The following is a 20,568-nucleotide window of genomic DNA, read 5'->3' as shown; positions in this document are numbered from 1 at the left end:
TAATACCCGACGCAAAGGAAGCCACTATCTCTTAATCTTTCTTATTTATGTCAATTAATGATATAGTCCCAAATAATCCTATTATGTGCCCTACATTGTTATGTAATTACTTCGATTAAAATTACGTATGGTTATGATTACTGTATCTGTTTCATGATCATTTATTGTTTTTAATTCAAACATCACATACTTAGATCAATTAAATCTACTCAGAGTAATTGTGGTTATAGACTGCACTTAAAAAGTAATTTCATATAAACGCTATCATCTCAAAATGTATATATTCAGTCTGCCAAGAAACTCGCCTAAGTTTAGTAAGAACAAGGAAGTATTACGACATGTCATGTGTGGTTACTTCCGGCTTCATTTCTCAGGACAACCAAGAGGAAAAAGGAAGGATCTTGATATTATATGATATAACTATATGTAAAATAAAAAACAGCCATTAGCAAAAATGCTTTATTTATAGTTTCAAGAATATCTCATAAGTTATCCTAGCTGGACACAATTCGTAAAACTTTCTTAATTATAAAATTGATTTATTTAAGCCTCAAATATCCAAGAAATAGACAAATATTTTATAAAACTTACAATATTCAATTATCATAATTCATAACGATATTTTAGAGTACAAATTTAGCGAATAAGTTTTTTTTGTAACATAATAAGAACTTACAAATTTTCTTTAATAGAACATATCAAATACCCTTACGATAATCCTTTTTTTTGTTGGGGCTTAATGGCTTTTTGATTTTTCATGAATTCACGCTTTTTATTAAATCATAGTAATCCGCCTTCATGCCGTTATACCGTCGAGTACATAGATCAATTCTATATAGTTGATAATGGACGGATTATATAAGTTCAGATATTTTTACGAAATTAGGCATAACGAATATCCGAAAGTGCCTCAAAAAGGAAAACTAATTACATTTGAGACCATCATTATTTGTTGTTATACATAATGTGTGTTATTGTGTTTGAATGTATAGAAATAAATCTATACGATAGCGGTTTAGGTGACTGGTCGTACTTGAATTCGTGTATGCGGTGATGTTAGTTGTTTCGACTATGTAAGTGCGAGCTCCTATTTCACCATGCCTCCTGCTGATAGAGGACAAATCTTTGTTTTTAATTTATGTTAGGTATTATTATTAATTACTTAAGATGTCATGTGGAACATGGTGTAATGGTTGCAGCTCCTTACAAACGTTGTGTTAAACAAAAAACTTGGCGATTAAAAAGAGTGGCGGAGAGTTTATTGCCAGTTCTTCTCTTCCGTTCTACGCAATTGATTTGAGAACTGGAAGTTAATGTAAAATTAGAAGCATTTAATGTATATTTCTTTTTTCGTTCATAACTGTACATTGTGTCACCTACATGAATAAATAAGATTTGACTTTTGTTATAGTGCTATAACTAAAAATGTGCCTTAACTTGATCGATTTTTATGTAGGTAAGTTAATTTCGGCACGGCTCGACATCCTCGAACCCCTAAATCCATAAACGTGAAGTAATGGAGCAAATATTGGAATTCCATTCCATTTATAATCAAACACCAGACCATGAGTTTAATAATATGATAATTCATAAAATATATTATATTAGAATATATAAAGCAATCATAAATTTGTAATATTTGTATATCGTCTTTTAGGCTAGATATTTATATTCATACGTATTGTCTAATTATGAAAATATGTATTTAATTTTTAACAAAAATAGTAGTTGAATGCGATACTGTACTAACTTCAGAATTCTCGCGACAAATTAAAAAAAAAAACTTTTAGACAGTAAAATAAAATAAATGGACAAAAAGGGTTGATTTCTGTTGAAGAAAGTTCATACCGTAACGTTCAGTTATTACACGTGGAGATATACTTATTAATTCAGATTTTGACATTATGTGAGATAAAGTAAACTATGATAGCTCTCTTTAATTGTGTGTAATTTAAATGGCTGTGTATTGAGATTATACAATTAAAGTGCACTGGGATTCCCTGTGTTGTGGGCAGCCAGTCTTGTTAACTGTATGTAATTGACAATAATTTCTACATAACACAATTTATAATTCATCTATTTTGCACAATAAAAATATTTTCAGTATCAGCATACGGCAGGTTGACGAGATGTTGTTTAAGATTTTTAGTGAATGTATGTAATGTGAATTCTGAAATGTTAGTGAATATTTTGTTTTTAAGACAGTGGTTAAAGATGAAAGGGCATCTGTAGGAGAAAAAGCGTTGGGCGAAGGAAGTGCGTTTAGTGGGTTGCTTATAGATTTGCGTTGTGTATGATGTGATGATGTGTTTGTATCCAAAAAGTACTTAGTATATGTTACAATTACGCTACGCATAAATTCGTTTTTAGAAAAATACTATACACGTCGTTTAAATTGGCACTGTTAACTTCTATCACAGATCCTTCATTCATTTAAAAATACTCTTTCGTTCAGGCAAACTTCTCTAAACATAACAATATTTATATTTCTACTACAGCGTATAATTGTGCTAAATCTTTGTTCCCTCGAAATTATATTGATAATCTAGCTACACGTTACAATTTTTCTCCAGTTTAACACTGTCTTTATCAATAAACTGACTAACTATTGTCTCTTTAAACAGCCCCTTTGACGACGTGCTATCATCGCTTGAAGCAAGATTTTCATTTTTTCTTTTGGTAAATATCAGACGTTCCTTGTCTATTATTAGAGTTGGAGAATGGTCAGAGTCTATCTTCTTACTGCTATCTTCGTCGTAAGCCGTGTCAGCTGATCTCTCGCAGTCCGAGATGGTTTTTGTTTCTTGTATTGTTCCTAGTTCCATTTTATTCGGGAAGCGATTGGAATCATTTGACAAATCTGATTCGTCATTGTTTTGTGCTCTGTCTTTTAGTTTTTTGGGAGTGCTGGGTAAATTTGTATCTGATGTGTTGAATCGAACTGTGATATCATTAAAAGCGGATAATTTATGCGCCGGTGAAATAGCAGTGTTGTATCCTTTGGTGGCTGGAGATTGACATTTTGAATGAACGCCAAATATTCTCTTGATTGATTGCCGAAACTGAAAATTAAGTGATATTAACAAGACATAGTAAACATTGATCTGATAATAGGACTAAACTTACTTGAGTATTCATGCCGACGTATATGAGGGGGTCGTAACAGATAGAGCTCTTGGCTACTAGTGCTGGAATCACTCCAGCCCCGGGAGAAATCTGAAAATGTAAAAAAATTAAATAAATTTGTTTATTATGGAATATCCGATACAGGTATCACTTATTCCACGTCATTAAATTTGAATAGGTAGGCATCCCTACTCTTCGGCAAAGAAGACAGAGGACCGAGAGAAAAAGCCGGCGTAAAAAACTTTCGGTACTCTTTTAAAATAGCAAATTATCAAAGAACACTTCTTTTAAAACAAATATCGCAAATTATTAGAAGTACTATGACCAGGCCCTTTTATCAACTAGATAATCGTTAACTTTATAGTAAGCCTTTTTACACAGCTTTTCTTTAATACATTTCTTAAGTTTATTAAAAGGCAGAGATAAAATCCCATTTTAATAAAGAAGAGTATCCCTTTTCCCAAAAAAGAATTAGTAACTTTAGATAGTCTAGTACGGGGAAATTGCAGCCTGCGTTTGTTCCGAGTATTAACATTGTGCGTATGTTCTATCCTAGTAAACTTATCACTATTTTTGTATACATAGAAAATATTTTCATAAATATATTGCGAGGGAAAGGTATATTAATTTGCTTGAATTTATCTCTCAGACATTCCTTACATTTTAAATTATAGATTGCACGTTAAACAAGACTTTAAAAATTATGGTTATACCTTTTTAATGTTTTCTAGATGATTCCCCGACTAATGTAGTCGTCGGTATTAAATAAACACTTCTACCAATTTCTTTTAACAACGTTTGTATGACCTTTACAGCAAATTCCAAAAAGATGCCTCATAACCTAATGTTGAACATTATTTGCTTTAAATTTGTCTCTGTTACTTTTATGCCCATAGCTTGTTCAGTGTTATAACTGTCGTATCCATACATTGGACAGTCGGTCGGAACATGTAACATCGTCTCTTCAGCTGTATTGCTACAAGGACAGGCAGCACATTTACAGGTTCAGGTGGTTATACTTACAATGCCTTCCGAGGCGAATTGCTCCATAAGAGCAAATAGTGAATACGGTGTCCAAGCAACAGTGAATGAGATGATCATTATGAAAACCATTGCGGTCGCCCGTGATTCGGCGCGACTCACGCGAACTCGACCGAGTCTTTGCGAATTCTGTGGACAAAAACAAATTGATTTATTTAATAAATAATTGCTATGAAGGGTCCTAATGTTTACACAAATTTTCATTCATTCACATTGAAATAGTTTGTTTTATATTGTCTACTACAACAATAAAACAATGATTATACATTTAGTATCTATAAGAAGGTATTTAACAGGTATTATTTATGACATTGAATGATTGTACCTGTCCCTATTAAGAGAAGCGTATATTTTATTCAGATCAAAGCTGGCGAATAAAATCACGAGGTTAATGCTATATTATCAAAGCATTGAAAATTCATTGAAATGAATAATTCCTTTGAAATACTACAATACTGTGATACAGTAATACTTATTATTTCGTAGAAGACTCCAAATATAAAATATTTTATAGCTCCAATTAATGTATTCTTCAACGGCTTTTTAGTTCGCTTTTTCAAATGAATTCCACTTATCAGATATTAATGTGTTGAAAATATTCCAGTTATTAAATTTGTTCTGCATGAAGTAATAAATCTGGTTAAAACTGGAATCTTTTCCATTACATATAATTGTACGTATAGTGTTTTTGATAATGATGACGCATGATTTAGTGCAGGTTATTCGGTTTTAATGAACCCGTTTTTACGTTGTACGTTCGTATCTAGTGGAGTGCATGGAGTAGTAGGTACATTACACGGCGTGTGTATGTGCGCTACATATATAATACACCGAAGAAAATATATATTAAACAGGCATATTTTAGATCCATAAATCGCATATAACGAAAGTGACGAGGGTGTGCTATGGTCGCCAAACAATTAGTATGGAAAAGTGTTTCACGTTTCGTGTGAGTAAAATCTTACTATGTTGTTCGTTATCAGCCCTGCGATTCTGTAACTCACTTTTCGAACTCACACAGCGGTTTTCGCATCGGCGGTCGCTCTCAAATCAGTCGTGAAGCAGTCATTTTATGATTTGGCATTCTGAAAAGGTGGGAACTTGTAGTTTATTGTTTATCAGAATGCCAAATCATAAAATGACTGCTTCACGACGGATTTGAGAGCGACCGCCGATGCGAAAACCGCTGTGTGTGTGAGTTCGAAAAGTGAGTTACAGAATCGCAGGGCTGTACTTAATATACAAGAGAGATTTATATTTTGGTAAAGATTAAACTCAAACTACTCGACCGATTCCAAAAATAATCTATTAAACAAACTATAAATGTTCATTTCGTGTACATCATGTACATTTAAAAACGTTAAACATGAAAATACAAAGACCAACTCAACTAAATACTAGTGTAAGTTGAATTTAATTAAATGATTGATATGTTAATGCAATGATATTACAAGAGAGCGCTTTTTATAAATATGAGAAAGTCAAAGACATAATTTATACAGTAGCACTGTTTGTGTTTATCCGAGAATATTTCAACTAAGTTCACTAACACAGGTGCACCTTTTGTATATACCAAAAGTCAACACCAATTACGGAGGGAACAGCTTTATGGTTAGCGCCTCAAGTGTGGTGCTGACAAGGAGGTTTCTGACATCTGAGTTCCGCAGTAGAATAAATAGTGTCATAAGTTTTTAAAAGTGTATAAGTAATACTAGCCTAAGTTGTTCTCAACAAATCTTTAGTTAGTTTATTGCGTTCTTTGATAATTATATATAGTTGGATTAAAATGATTTTATTACCAATCCAGTTAATTGTTAAGTACTTGATTATTTGTAAAGATTTGTTTAATGGTGTAAAAAGAATTATATTTAGTAGTAAGTCATAAAAATAATATTAATTGTAGTTATTGTTCAGTGGTAGTCAATAATATTATAAATATAAGAAAACTTTAATTTAATAACATCACTAATAATACTTATCTGCGTTTTTGCTGGGCATGTTGAGCATGAATCACTTGAACTACGGAAAGAGGAATCGCAATCTGGGCAGAACAGACTTCATAGGCCTGCTTTCTCGAGTATTAATAGATCAATTTAATTTAATATTAATAATAGCCTAGATTCGAGAAATCACATATTCCGCTAATATTGTGGCTTAGTACTGCTTAACAAGTCTCTACATTGGACTCAATTTCAATATTCCTATATTCTTCTCTAAAACCCACTACAACGTATGTAGATAGAAGTAAACTTGTGCTTAAAGGACTTTAATTAATGTACAAAACTGTTTAAATTGCCTTGGATCGTGATACAGTATGAACTAATTCTAAATTACGTCGGTAAATTAGTTTAAATCCTCAGTATTCTGGTTGTTTAGTTGTCAGGCGGAATCTATTAATTAGGGTTAGTTTCATCTAGATTTAGACCATCCTATTAAAATGTACATCACAACTTTTACATAAACTTAATTTAAGGACGTAAAACATGTATAATATTAATTTAAAATATTTACAAAGAAGGTAAATTCAAAAACCATTTATTCAAGGTAACAAAATGTACACTTATGAACGTCAAAAATAAATATATGAAATTATTATAATTTTACATTTACTGCCAGTTCTCAAATCAAGGGCGTAGAACGGAAGAGAAAAACTGACAATAAACTCTCCGCCACTCTTTTTAATCGCCAAAGATATCCTAGGGCTTGAAAGAAGAGCAAGGGAAGACAGCTAAGGCAATGAGATGACATGAGCATATGAGCAGGAATAGCACATAATATAATAAAACGCAAACAGTGCATCAAAGTGAACTATGGTTAAAATTAATAATTATATCACAGCAAACATGATTTAGCACCGCCATTGCCACCACAAGTCACTACTTGGTATGGACGGGAAATCGTACGACCACTGCTTGTGTAGTAGGCACCATTAGCAATGTTCGCAAGCACAACTTCAGAGTTCAGAAACTAATACTTCGGAAATGTAATTTCGAGTCAAGATCGATCATTTGAGATCTACAATCTTGCGAGATCTCGAGTAGCTTTCGAAAACACGATGAAAATTTAAGATCAAAACAAATCATCATGTTTGTAAATCCATGTTTATAAATCCTCTGCAATCATTGATATATTCCATTTATCTTGATTTTCTTTTTCTGATACTGCCACTTCTACTACTATTCTCGTTAATCCTACGAGATCTCGTCATGTTATGCTTCCGTATTGATCTTGAAAAATGTGCGCGAGATCCCGATCCCGCTAGATCGGAATTGTATTCCCTACTTATACTACATACTTACAATTAGTAGAATGATTTTTTGCTATTGTTACTTTTAATTGTTATGGTATTGTGTATATTTACCGTATCGTACTTGCACTTGGAAACGTATTAACAAATAAGAACACAAAGCAACAATATTACGGTTAATAACGCTAATTAGTGAGGACTAATTCTAGTTGTAGTTGGCAAGGATCATAATGCATCAGTCCCCGGTCCATTGAACATACCAATTTAAATTACAGATCCTGTTAGTTATATTGGAGCTTATACTTGTATGATTGCAAGAATATCAAATGAGACTTTCATTCTGACTACCAAAGTTAATTGTAATTAAACTGATTAATTATTCGTTCGCTTTATTGCATAGCACTAAACATTAAATGCAATGATTATCATAGAACAAACAGTCGCGACTTCCACTTAGAGTCGTTCACTGAAATATATCTTAGATTCACAACTAAACCAAGCAAGAAAGTTGAAACTAAACTTCTTGTAAGACCGAGTCTTGCTAACCACGATTCCGTAAAAGTTTCGCAATGTCGAGTTATATAATTGCTGGAATAAAATGTTGTTAAAAAATTTAAAATTATATTTAAAAAAATGTAATTTTAAATTTAGTTTAAAATCCATGCTGTGAACCAGAACACCAGAAAATTTCAATCTATAACATATGTAACGTGGGTAACACTGAAAATGTTTAGAACTGGAACTGGAACCAGTTAGAAACATTGCAAGTGAAAACTGTTTTGATTTTCAATTTTAGAACTCTTTGGTAACCTAATATTGCATTCATTTGTCATTTGTTTTTGTGAATTGGCGGCAAATCTAAAACTCTTGTTACACGTGAAAATGAACCTAACGCGAGAAAATTTTTGGTCAATGATTTACTATGACTTTCGTTGTGGGCTTACTCAACAACAAAGCTATGATAGGCTGCGATTAGTATTTCTCAATGAAGCCCCATCTCGTGCCACTATTGACAATTTGTTTAACGAGTTTAAGCGTGGACGTAGCAATCTCAATGATGATCCCACTGCTTTTCTCAGTGGGTCCATTGAATGCGACGATGTGTAGAGAGGAACAATCAAGCTCTATCATACATATCAACATACAAAAAGCACGAAATACCAAGTATTTACGTAATCAACCATAGTGCCAGTTGGTGGGTCTTAGAATTACTGATATAATGCCATACCAGCATTAATGATGAGTTATTTATAAAGAAAAAACATTTTAAAATCATGTTTGTCAATTTCATTCAAATATTTGTTCGTTTTGATAACGCTTTGACTTTTGATATTTGCTACATGACGTACCTGAACGTAGTTGCAAATTATTTGGAAATAGGGGCACATTTAAACGCTCACATTTCGATGCTATTTGTGTACTATTCATAAATCAACAGCCTTTATGAAGCCAATTTATTAGCCATAGTATAAGGGTTTCGGAAACGAGAGGTTCAGATTAATACCTGCAACCTCTCATCACCGGACCTCAAGGCAGAATACGAATCCCTATCACCAACATCCGTCGTTCCACAACTGACCGTTTTTAAGGCAGTTTTTGTCGCGCACCACCACCATGTGGCATCAGCTGTCCACTGAAATATTTCCAAACCAATTCGACTTAGGTTCCATCACGAGCGTACCAATTCTTAAAAGGCCGGCAACGCATTTGCGAGCCTTCTGGCAATGTGATTGTCCATGGGCATCACTATAATACATATTACACTAATTATCATCAGATGAGCCTCCATTTGCTGTTATTAAAAGTCTAATGTACCACACCTGTTAGGTGTCGATTGGCCTTGGATTTTGTTTATTGAACAGTCGAATAATACATACCCTCTTCATTGTCCTGATGATGTTGACGTAGCTAAAGGTGATGACAGACAACGGTACGATCTGGCCCATTGCGAACAGGAACAGTATGTATGTGAGTGTGTTCATTGATTGCTCGTGCCAGTTCACGGAGCAGCTGAAACAAATTATATTTTTGATTAAATTCATTACATAAAGTTCTTCTCGCGTCTTTTTAGACAAAAAGTAGACAGAAATAACAGTCAGAGACTAGTAGAACTACAAAGTAAATTTACAACGTTATCTTTTCATCCAAGAAACATTTAATTAAAAGTCGTATAAACAAACTTCACTTAATTAAACTAATGTAAGAATCACATTAAAATTGTAAAACTAAAAATTAGATTTTTTGAAAGATAGATTTCCTTTCGTAATTCAGTTCTTCTTCATAAGGTGTCAGTATAAAATAAATTACCTATAACATACGTATATGTTACGCTTTAGTCTATAAGAGAAATGTACTTTAAATATGCACGAGATATCATAGTACGAGATGGAAGTGTTTACTTAATTCCCTACATCGACCCTTATAGTCTAATATATAAAATTCTCGTGTCACAATGTTCGTTCCCATACTCCCCCAAAACTTATGAAATTTTTTATGCATATTCAGTAAGTCGGCTACTATCTATATTTCAAACCCCTAAGTGATAAGGGTTGTCGACCCCAATTATTTTTTTATTTATTTATTTTTTTCATTTTTTTATGATACAACATCTAAAAATACACACAACCCCTCTACCATCAACCCCTATTTTTTAGTTCCAGTCTGTTAGGTGCCTGCTAGTGATATCTCTGTACTTTATGCGAGAATGATTGTGTTACCTATATGTATAAATGATTTTGATTTTTTTTGACATCTACAGGTCGATCTTTTCCCCACGGCCTTTTGCCTTCCACCGTGCCGACAACCACCTACTCCAGGTTATCTGGTTCGCGACAAGCGATATGACTAAATTTGAAACAACATTGAAATGTAAATCCCTGTTTACTTGACTTTTCATTAGTGTAGAAAATGGAAAAGCTTTTGTATCCCGAGGCTAATGCAAGACTAGAGCTAATGTGAAACAAATCCTTTATGTAAAGCACAATGTCACATTTGTACTGCGATGTTTGTCAACGTTGCATAATATGCTCGGGACATTAATAGAAAAATGAAGAGTTAATATGTAATTTCGAAACGAAAAATGAAATTTCGATATTTTAGACAAAATAAAATGAATTAATAAAGTTTTGTATTTAGCGGATTGAACGTTATTTTTCAAAATCTATGTTTTAATTTTTAATTAAAAATTAAACTATTCAAATTAATGTTTAATGTTTTTATAAGTTTTACTATGATATTTTGATAGTAGAACTAACGACTTTGTCTCGAGTCCTTTTTTCAATAAAACCCAAATATAGTTAAAAATTAGTATTATTACAATAACTATAACTAAAGGAATCTTTATTAAAAATTCATATCATCATATCATTCTTTACATTCATACATGAACATTTCTATATGAGTAAATTCAATTTTTGTTTCATCTTTGCTTTCCTACATTTGATCACAATTATAATTATTATTTCCTACTTTGATTCCTGCCTAGGGAAATAAATCTTGAAATTATGTAATTTGTATAATAAATCTGCTACTATTGCTAGTACCAGTTAACTAGTTTTTAATAGGATTGCACCCATTCAATTTTTGCTTTTTAATCTACACTTCAATACTATATATTATTTCCAGCGAGACATAGTACGTGTAAAACAATGCGGTAAAGACGACGGAAAATGAAATTTCCTACGATTTCAAAAACATGTTTCTTGCATCACCTTTTGTTTAAAATAGCAACTACAAAATATAAAACCACTATTCACTTACGTAGAAATGAATTACAAAGAGATATTTTAATTAGTTCTTAGTTAAACTAATTAAGATTCTAGATAAATGCAGAGATGGTAATTTACTCACTTAACTTGCAGAAAGCTAATAAAATTTAAAAACGAAGCTTACATTTGCTAAAGCATATTAAAAGCGTCTGGTGTATTATTTTATCTACCAACCCTCAATGAAAAATTTCTTTGTTTTTATTGAATATCGATGAAAATGGTATTTTTCTTACTTCATTATTAAACATGTTTTATGGTCTTAGAAATATATTTCTGCATGGAATTATTCGTTTTTATACACATGAATTGCCAAATTAGGTTATAGATACTCCGTTACTCTAGAAGTTGTGGCGCCAAATGTTACGTAAAAAGCTCACAAAAAGTTCTACAATTATTATGTTAGGTTAAAGTGAGTTCTTTTTTAAATATTCCAGTTCAGCAATAAATTCCACGCTTCGCAATTTTGTTAAACATTCTGTATAAGACTTTTCGCTTCTTATTAGCAAATTATACTTTCCCCAGCTTCAAAATAAGGTAACCAAAATACATATCACGTACAAGGCTTTATATTTGGTCTCTCTTTTACCAGTTCCAAATATCTATAATTTTAAAATATGTAGATGAGTTTCAAAAAGTTATTTGTGAGATTTGACTACTGATTACACCAAGAATCACACACGGGGTGACACATTTGTGATAAGTCGACTTGTTAAATATATTTTTCTCGTGTTAAATAAAAAAAGCGCGACAACCTTTTTAGGTATGGGCCTCAGATTTCTGTATCTGTTTCATGATCATTTGTCAATCTAATAGGCAAGTAGGTGATCAACTGTGAAAACACACGCCATCGACTTTTTGGGTCCAAGTCATGCCGGTTTCCTCACGATGTTTTCCTTCACGTTCTAGCAAATGTTAAATGCGCACATAGAAAGAAAGTCCATTGGTGCAGAGCTGGGGATCGACCCTACGACCTCAAGGATAAGAGTCACTTCTGAAGCTACTAGGCCAACTCTGCTCATGTTAAATATACAGAGGAGAAAAATTTGGCATATGACAAACAATTGTACCCAAAAATTGACGTGCTATGCCAGTTCTCAAATCAAATCACTTTTGAATCACAAAGTGGCAAACGGTACAAAATTATGATATAACATGATATTACATTATTTTTAAATTCATACATATACGAAATGTCAAGTTATAAGCGTAATTAATTCGCGTGTACATTATTTTATTTCCGTTTGTATGTTAGCTCGGGTGAGTAGAAGATATAAATTAAAATCGGAATTCAAGACCCGAGGCTCTTTCTGTGTGTAGGTATTTTCTAATATTGTGATTGAACTCTGAAAACAAAGGAAAATAATTATCGGCCATTGTGTTCAAGGGTTTTAATTACGACTAGGAAATTAAAGTTTATATGTCAACTGGTGAATGATTATTTTACACTAGAATATGCGCTTGTATTCGCCCGAGCAGAGTTTCAACGTACGACTCTCATTCCTGGGGTCGTACGTTCGATTCCCTGTGCACCAATGGACTTTATGGCTATGTGCGCATTGAACACTCGCTCGTACGGTGAAGGAAAAGATCGTGGGGAAACCAAAAAATCGGTGTGTGTCAGGCACAGAAAATCACTAGTTTGTCAGCAGTTCCACTTTCAAATTCTGGCCGAAGAAAAAGGAAAATGGCTTCGATACAAGATTTGTACAGCTAGGTACAATATAAATGTGCTCAGGCAATTTTTTGATTGTATTGAAAAAATTATTGAATAAAACAAAAAAAAATATCTCAGATTAAATTAAAATTATAATAATTTCATATTTTTAGTTACATTCAAGTTTTTAGTTACATAAGTACATTTATGTTCTGTGTTTAGATTTTTTTTTTTATGTAATAGGAGGCAAACGGGCAGGAGGCTCACCTGATGTTAAGTGATACATCAGGTACCGCCGCCCATGGACACTCACAATGCCAGAAGGCTCGCAAGTGCGTTGCCGGCCTTTCAGGAATTGGTACGCTCTTTTCTTGAAGGACCCTAAGTCGAATTGGTTCGGAAATACTTCTGTGGGCAGCTGGTTCCACATAGTGGTGGTGCGCGGCAAAAACTGCCTTAGAAAACGCTCTGTTGTGGAACGACGGACGTCGAGGTGATACGGATGGTATTTTGTATTTTGCCTTGACGTCCGATGATGAAACTCAGCTGCTAAGATGACACAATGCTTTAAATGGGGATTATAATTTTAATGTCAAAAATAAAAGCAAAATTATACTAAATATATGCAAACAAAGGTTTTCCTTCTAGCGATATAGCGGTGGAGGAAAACAGAAATAATTTGCAGCGTTCGTGGTTTATCCATACTTGAATAGCGCGATGGATTACGGGCTGAGAGATGAAAGCTCGCTCTTTCCGAACAATAATACCCTCTTAACCAGTGGTCCTAATCCGATCTTATGATCTAAGTTCCGAAAAGATCCAATCTTTATAAAGTTGTAAAACTTTTGCAATATTGTCTGTAATTTGCCTTGATCTGTTTTTGCGAAATTTTTATTTCAATAACTAGGTTATGAAATGTATTTAATTTAATATGTTTTTACAAGGCATATTAAATATTTTTAACAATAAGTTTTTTTACTAAGTTATCAATTAATTATGAAATATGTACAATTTAATTTACCTATAATAAGTATAGTTACTGGAAATAATAATTACTAACGTAGACTAATACTATAATAACAAAACTAACACCCATTTGATATGTCATTATTAACAGTATGGAATTAAAGTGACCTTATTATTATTATTAAGTATAGTAACAATAGTTTCATTTATCAGTTACAAATTTTTGAAGTGAAACTTCTTTAGGCGCATGAGGGTAATTTTTTACGAAAACGTCACAAAGATGTGCAGCGTTTTTGTCGAAGAAAAGGGAGTGAGCGATTGAGACCGTTGGAGAGAGAGTAAGAAGGGTGAATTACCATATAGAAATTCTATTTTTTAAATAAAAATTTCGGAAAGAGAATTTATGAGATATTAGGTTTTATATTTTATGCAAAATAATTTATTGAAATCTCAAATGACGAATTGTAAATTAAAATGCCACGTATTTTTTTATCGAAGAAAAAAAAAAAAAAAAATAATTTGTATTAATTTTCGACACTTTTAATATTTTAATGACAGTTAAAGTCATTAAATTCCTAACATAATCTTCCTTTTTCCTTCCCTCTAAGTCTCGGAAATCTAAAGATTTAGACTTGATAAATATGAAGATATAAAAATTACTTTTCCAAAAAAGTTTCACTTCTGATGGATTTATTTAAACATGGGAATTGGTTTTTGAAATATGTATAAATAGCGAATCTTAATCAATATCTATCTTATAGTTCCAATTAGAGAAATATGTATTATCAACATCCTGACAGATGAAACTTGTTATTAGTTTAGACATAGTGACAAACGAGTATCTTGTTGGGGACAATATTTGTCACTCATTGTTTATATTAACCATCTAAGAAGAGATACATGTTAAACAATCTCAGTCTGTGTTTAAATATAATATTAAAATTGTATACATGTGAACTATACTTCCTCAACGAATTTTAACGCGAACACGACAGTTGTATTTAAAAAAAACCAGTGCGTGTAGCCAAAAAACTTGTATTTCTGTTTCATGATTATTAGTTCGTCTTATGGGCTTCTGTGCCTGGTTTCCTCACGATGTTTTCCTTCGTACGCGCGAATATTCATCGGAGAAGTGGCCTAGTGGCTTCAGCGTGCGACTCTCATCCTTGAGGTTTTACGTTACGATCCCCGGTTCAGTATCAATTGTCTTCCTTTCTATGTGCCCATTTACCGCGATAACGTGAAACATCATGAGGAATCCGACTTGCCTTAGAGGCCTAAATCCAATAAAGTTGACAGGCACAGAAGACTGATTATATACTAGACTATAAACCTTTAAGATCTGGGTAGATAAACCTGCTAAAAAGTGCATTAAAAATTGTAAGTCACTTCAACCTCCTGAATTGAATGAAATCCTATTTATATCCAGATAATGATTGAAACTTTAAATGACTAATAATAGCCGGGGGTGACAAATTATTCGGTCCGTCAGAGCTATCCTGCGAATGACAACGATTCATTACGTAACTTCCAGTACTATTTTGTTAAATCATTGAAATGATTACAATACAATTCTTTAGTAAAATCCCATTTATTATATTCAGTAGAAATAAGGGGTAGCGCTTCAACTAGTAAACTTAAACAACTTCAGGTTCGACAAAATAAATAAATTAAAATTGTATTCCAACAAAAAACATATTGACACTAAATTAATGAACATGAACACACCAAGGAGTTAAGAAACAAAAAATTAAATAATCAAATACACATAAGGATTAAATTTAAATTCAAGCCACACATCGCCGACGTAACACTTACAATTACCTAAAATCAGAACCGAATACGTCTGCAAAGTTTTTTGGTAGATGGACTTGGATGCAGAGTCAGTATACGACGGTGGCGTGATGTATATGACGGAGAGAGTAGTGACAAGTACGAGGAACCAGGACAGCCCTGCGATTCTGTAACTCACTTTTCGAACTCACACAGCGGTTTTCGCATCGGCGGTCGCTCTCAAATCAGTCGTGAAGCAGTCATTTTATGATTTGGCATTCTGAAAAGGTGGGAGCTTGTAGTTTATTGTTTATCAGAATGCCAAATCATAAAATGACTGCTTCACGACTGATTTGAGAGCGACCGCCGATCCGCTGTGTGAGTTCGAAAAGTGAGTTACAGAATCGCAGGGCAGCACCTAAATAATGGTGCAGGAAGTTACACGTAGGTGTACGCGTGGAGACAGAGAGTTTTTTATTTATTTACTAACACTTCGTTGCATATAGAAATATAATACAATAGTCATAAGTAAATGAAAAGGAGGGCAACCGAATCGACTACAGAGGCCAAAGGCAGTCATCAACGACAGTCAAGTGTCAAAGATTACTTTAATATTGATTGTCATTATGTTTTAAACGTTTAAAGATTTGATAAAATCAAATAGTCTGTTAATTTATAGATCTATTAATATTGGCAAATCAAAGCACTTAGCGGTTTTGAACTAATTGGCCTTTGATGTTTTTAAATTATAATGGTGCTAATATCACCTGCTATTTCCGACATACATTTTTCTTTTTTTCGTTTATGAAAAGTATGAAAATTACTAATGGCAGTGTAAGATTACTAAGGGTTTAGCTGAGAAGAATTATTAATTCAATCAACTTAGTATCTTAAGATTCTTTAAAATCATAACATAATTTTTTTGAAGTGAAACTTCTTTATCGGGGTTGGAAAAAAATTTAGTGTAACATTTTTTCGTTACGCGTCACATTTTTCCGTTACGCGCCATCTTTTGAAGTGAAACTTCTTTATCGACGTATGGGAGAAATTTTGTAGCAGGTTACGCGCCATGTTGCTTTTTGAAGTCAAACTTCTTTATCGGCGTTGGAAAAAAATTTACACACATTTGTCACATTTTTCGGTTACACGCCATCTTTTTCTTGTCCCTACCACGGTTGATCCGAAGAGATTCGAAGCCATTAGTAACAAAAATATATAATAACGATAACAATGATAGTAATACTAATAATTCTATTACAATTAATGAAATTCTGTAATAATATATAATAATAAGAAATAATCTTAGTACTACATAGTAGTACAGTAATTTGTTAAACTTTATCTAATTTAACTTTATTTAACCAATTTCTGTAAAGTTGCATATATGTAGTAGATCATTTTTCGAAAAATAAGGTCATAAAGAGTTTCACTTCTTACGTGTGTACACCTAGTACACGCACACATTTTTTTTAGGTCTTAGCTAATCTAGTATTTTGCGTGTACGAGAAATTCTGTTTTTAACGAGTATCATATTGACAACAATACATGTAACACTTATGCGTAATGCATAAACCTTACCTGATATTTGCAGCTTCGTTCACGTAGTTCCCCCATCCCAATAAAGGCGGCGTGGTAAGTGCCAGAGAGTACATCCATATGAAGATCACAGAGAAAGCGGCACTCTTTGAACTGAGGTGCCTTGTACGAAGAGGCCGCGTCACCATCAAGTAACGTTCAAAGGAAATAACCGTGAGAGTCGTGATTGATGTAATTCCTGGAACAAATTTTATGTTACACAACTAGGACAGAGACGTGTGGCCATGGTCTGTCCTTTACATAAGTGATATTATAATACACAAGTGATACACTGTGAATTTCATAAAGTCAGACCACGATATGACGGATGTCCAACACAGCCGGAGTTTCCAAACAGGATTAGACAGCATTACGTGCACATCCGGGCTATCATTGAAATTGTGAGGGGAATATTGCGTTAAATACTGAGGATTTGCTTGAAGGTTTGCTTAGTTTTGGCATTAAAGTGGCCGGTTGTTGGTATGTAAAAAGGTACCCTCACATAATCCGACAGTAACAACATTAATATAATATATTCTTGCATTTTCCCATAAAAGCCTCGCATTAATACACCTCTATTACCCCAATAGCATGAATACATAATTCTCTTGGCACACTAATTGCATATTTCTAATTAACGCGACCATATTAACTTTTCAAGCATGTTGTAGAGGAAAATTAAGCGCGACTCGTGTAATAGGTGACGTATGCTGGAAATATCTAAGAGGAAGCTGCTGATGGACCAGATAGTTATAATCTTTACAAAAGATTCTAAAATCAAAATGATTTACAATAGTTGCAGGACTTTTGTAAGAATTTAAAAAGTTATTCTTATACACTAAATCGGTGTAATTGCACTTTTGACTAAGTATTTTCTCTCTTTCTAGCAAACTATGTTTACGCTGGCATAAAAAGAGACAAATAAGTTAATTCAAAAAGATCTAAATTCATTACTCTTTTAACAGATTGTTAACAAGATTAAAAATGTATGTCAATTTTTTTAATCTTAATATGTAATGTCAATATTACCTAATAGAGCCATGAAGAATCCATAGAGCACACACATAGTCTTCCCGAAAACCCAGCGGTGGAAAAGCGCAGAAATTAAGGTGAGAGGATTCCCCAGCACTGACACAGAGAAATCCGAACACACCAAGTTGAAGAGAATGATGTTCAATGGTGTCCATAACTGAAAATATACAACAAAAGTTAATTTAATCGTAAAAAATTTTTTGACATCTTTTTGAACAAAGTAGGCTATCTTCTTTAATTTCATCTTAACCAAGCACTAAAAAGTATGCAGCCAAGGCAAGGCTAGGGTGACCCTGATGTCATACTGTCGAACAAGAATTTTCAAAATGGTTTTTTCTAGTAAATATTGCGGAGAAATGTGATTCATGTGCACTTTTTACTTTTTATTGTTCATGTATCCTTTATTAGTTTATTAGTTTTTTGTTCCTGTTTAGTTTTTTTCTTAATAACTATATGTAATATGTATTATATTACATATAGTTATTTTTAGAAAAAAAAAATATTTTCTCATAGTGGTTGCCTGTAAGAGATCGCTCGAAAGCGATAAGGCCGCCAGTTGCCCTCCTGTTCATTTAATTATGTTCAATTTTTATATTGTAATGCAACGAAGTGTTAATGAATAAATAAGAAAGCATTCAAAGACTCAAAAATCGATAGCTTGTTTCAGGCGAAGAAAGCAACACAGTATTTCGCAAGTGCTATAGAAAAACTTTTGTTGCTGCTAGTATTACATTCCTATAATAAATATATATAAAGAAATAATTATATTTTTTTAGATTGTTAATTATATGTCATGTGTCAAAACTGACGGTTTCATTGTAATATTGTGAGTTTGTCTGTGGAATACGATGCGAGTTTTTTTCATTCGAATTTTTTCAAGAATTTTATTGTTAGAACATTTTCGGACAAATAATTGTTTTGAAAAACTTTAATAAAATAACAAACACTAAATGTTCTCCAGGTAATTTCTTAATTATTCATTACTTTACTTGTTTTCACGTATATTTATTTTTAGATTACGATTACCCAATAAGTTAGATTTTTTGTTTAAAAGTAAGGTTTGAATAAATCTATACTTATTAGCTACACGTTGGAGTTTCATTTATCATATTATATATCTATCAAGTATTGACTGCTGATGTTATGATAATAATAATAAAGTTACTTTAATTCCATACTGTAAACAATTACATATCAAATGGGTGTTATTATTGTATTATTTCCTTTTCTTTGTGTTCTGCAGTATTAACCCATCCTGAAATTTCAATTTGGATCTGTTCTTAGCTTCCTTAACATTTTGTACCATATTCTTGCAATAAATAAATTATTATTATTATTATTATTCCTCTATCCATTTCTCCCCAAAAACCTCAACTATGTCGTCAGCCCATCGCTATTATGGTTATGCTAATTTTGTTGTTTCTATGAAAATTAATCTTTTTTTTTTAAACTAAACAAAGGTTATTGACGTAAATTCAAAACAAAGACGCGAATTATTTTGGCATTGTTACTCTAAATATCTACATTAACCTAATTTATAAATAATAATTAATCTCTCATCTTTCTTTTTTTTTATGGCTCTGGCACGGTTTGTGCATTAGCCAGCGTCAAGTATAAGATTTTTATAATTCGTGCTTTTTGCCTTAGAAATTCGACCATGTCCTCCATGTACGGTTTACACCGCACAACCCTCCCAAAGGCCAAGAACAAATTTAAATTAAATTAAAACTTGCCCTCGAACCGGGAATCGAAGCCGGTACCCCTCATCTAGCTGCCACTTAATAAGACCACTAGGCTATGAGGCCCCTTATCTCTCATCTGCATATCTAATTATTGGCATTAAAGTTAATCGGTATTGTCTTATTTAGCAAGAAATTAGTCTCTGAAATTACTATTAAGCAGTTAAAATTAGACGAGGGATTATGATTCAATTTTGTGAGCCACTGCGACGAGAGAAATTATTTGCTCGCACCGAATCTTATCTGGTATGAAGTAGGTACCTTACTTATAAACTAGTATTTATAAGTAAGGTACCTACTTCATGGCAGTAGAGTACATCAAAGGCAATTGTTAAATATAGTAATCAGCCCAGCAACTTTGTGATTGTTGAAAATTCTTAATTAGATGTTTGAGAGTGCTCACTGTTTGTGTATTTCAAACTTTTGTTTTGTGTACAAGATTCATGAAATTTTAAAGTGAATTTGCAATTGTAGATTATGCAGTTATTTTTCGTTTATTTATTTTAAGGAAAAGTATCAGATCGAGTAGAACCTCGGTATTACAATAAATAAAAATTTATTTAGATAAACGACTCCATGGTAAATAATAGTTATAAACTATATGTTCTAAATTATAATAATCCAGTGGATCTACAACCTTATATGCCG

General features: G+C 32.7%; 1 protein-coding gene across 1 annotated transcript in view; it reads right to left on the bottom strand.

Annotated features, from left to right (window-relative positions):
- Positions 1-1,351: 1,351 nt before the first annotated feature.
- The window catches only part of LOC125051649 (parapinopsin-like), a 48,942-nt gene continuing 29,725 nt past the window's right edge, over positions 1,352-20,568 (bottom strand). Inside the window, exons 3-8 of the mRNA XM_047652139.1 lie at positions 18,179-18,338; positions 17,153-17,348; positions 9,292-9,424; positions 4,150-4,296; positions 3,127-3,216; positions 1,352-3,062 (exon numbers count right to left, since the gene is read on the bottom strand). Of these exons, the coding sequence (XP_047508095.1) occupies positions 2,550-3,062; positions 3,127-3,216; positions 4,150-4,296; positions 9,292-9,424; positions 17,153-17,348; positions 18,179-18,338 (1,239 nt within the window). The 3' untranslated portion in view covers positions 1,352-2,549. The remainder of the gene's footprint in view (positions 3,063-3,126; positions 3,217-4,149; positions 4,297-9,291; positions 9,425-17,152; positions 17,349-18,178; positions 18,339-20,568) is intronic.

Source organism: Pieris napi, chromosome 8 (assembly GCF_905475465.1).
Source record: "Pieris napi chromosome 8, ilPieNapi1.2, whole genome shotgun sequence".
NCBI classification, from domain to species: domain Eukaryota; kingdom Metazoa; phylum Arthropoda; class Insecta; order Lepidoptera; family Pieridae; genus Pieris; species Pieris napi.
This window is presented reverse-complemented; position numbering and strand designations above follow the sequence as displayed.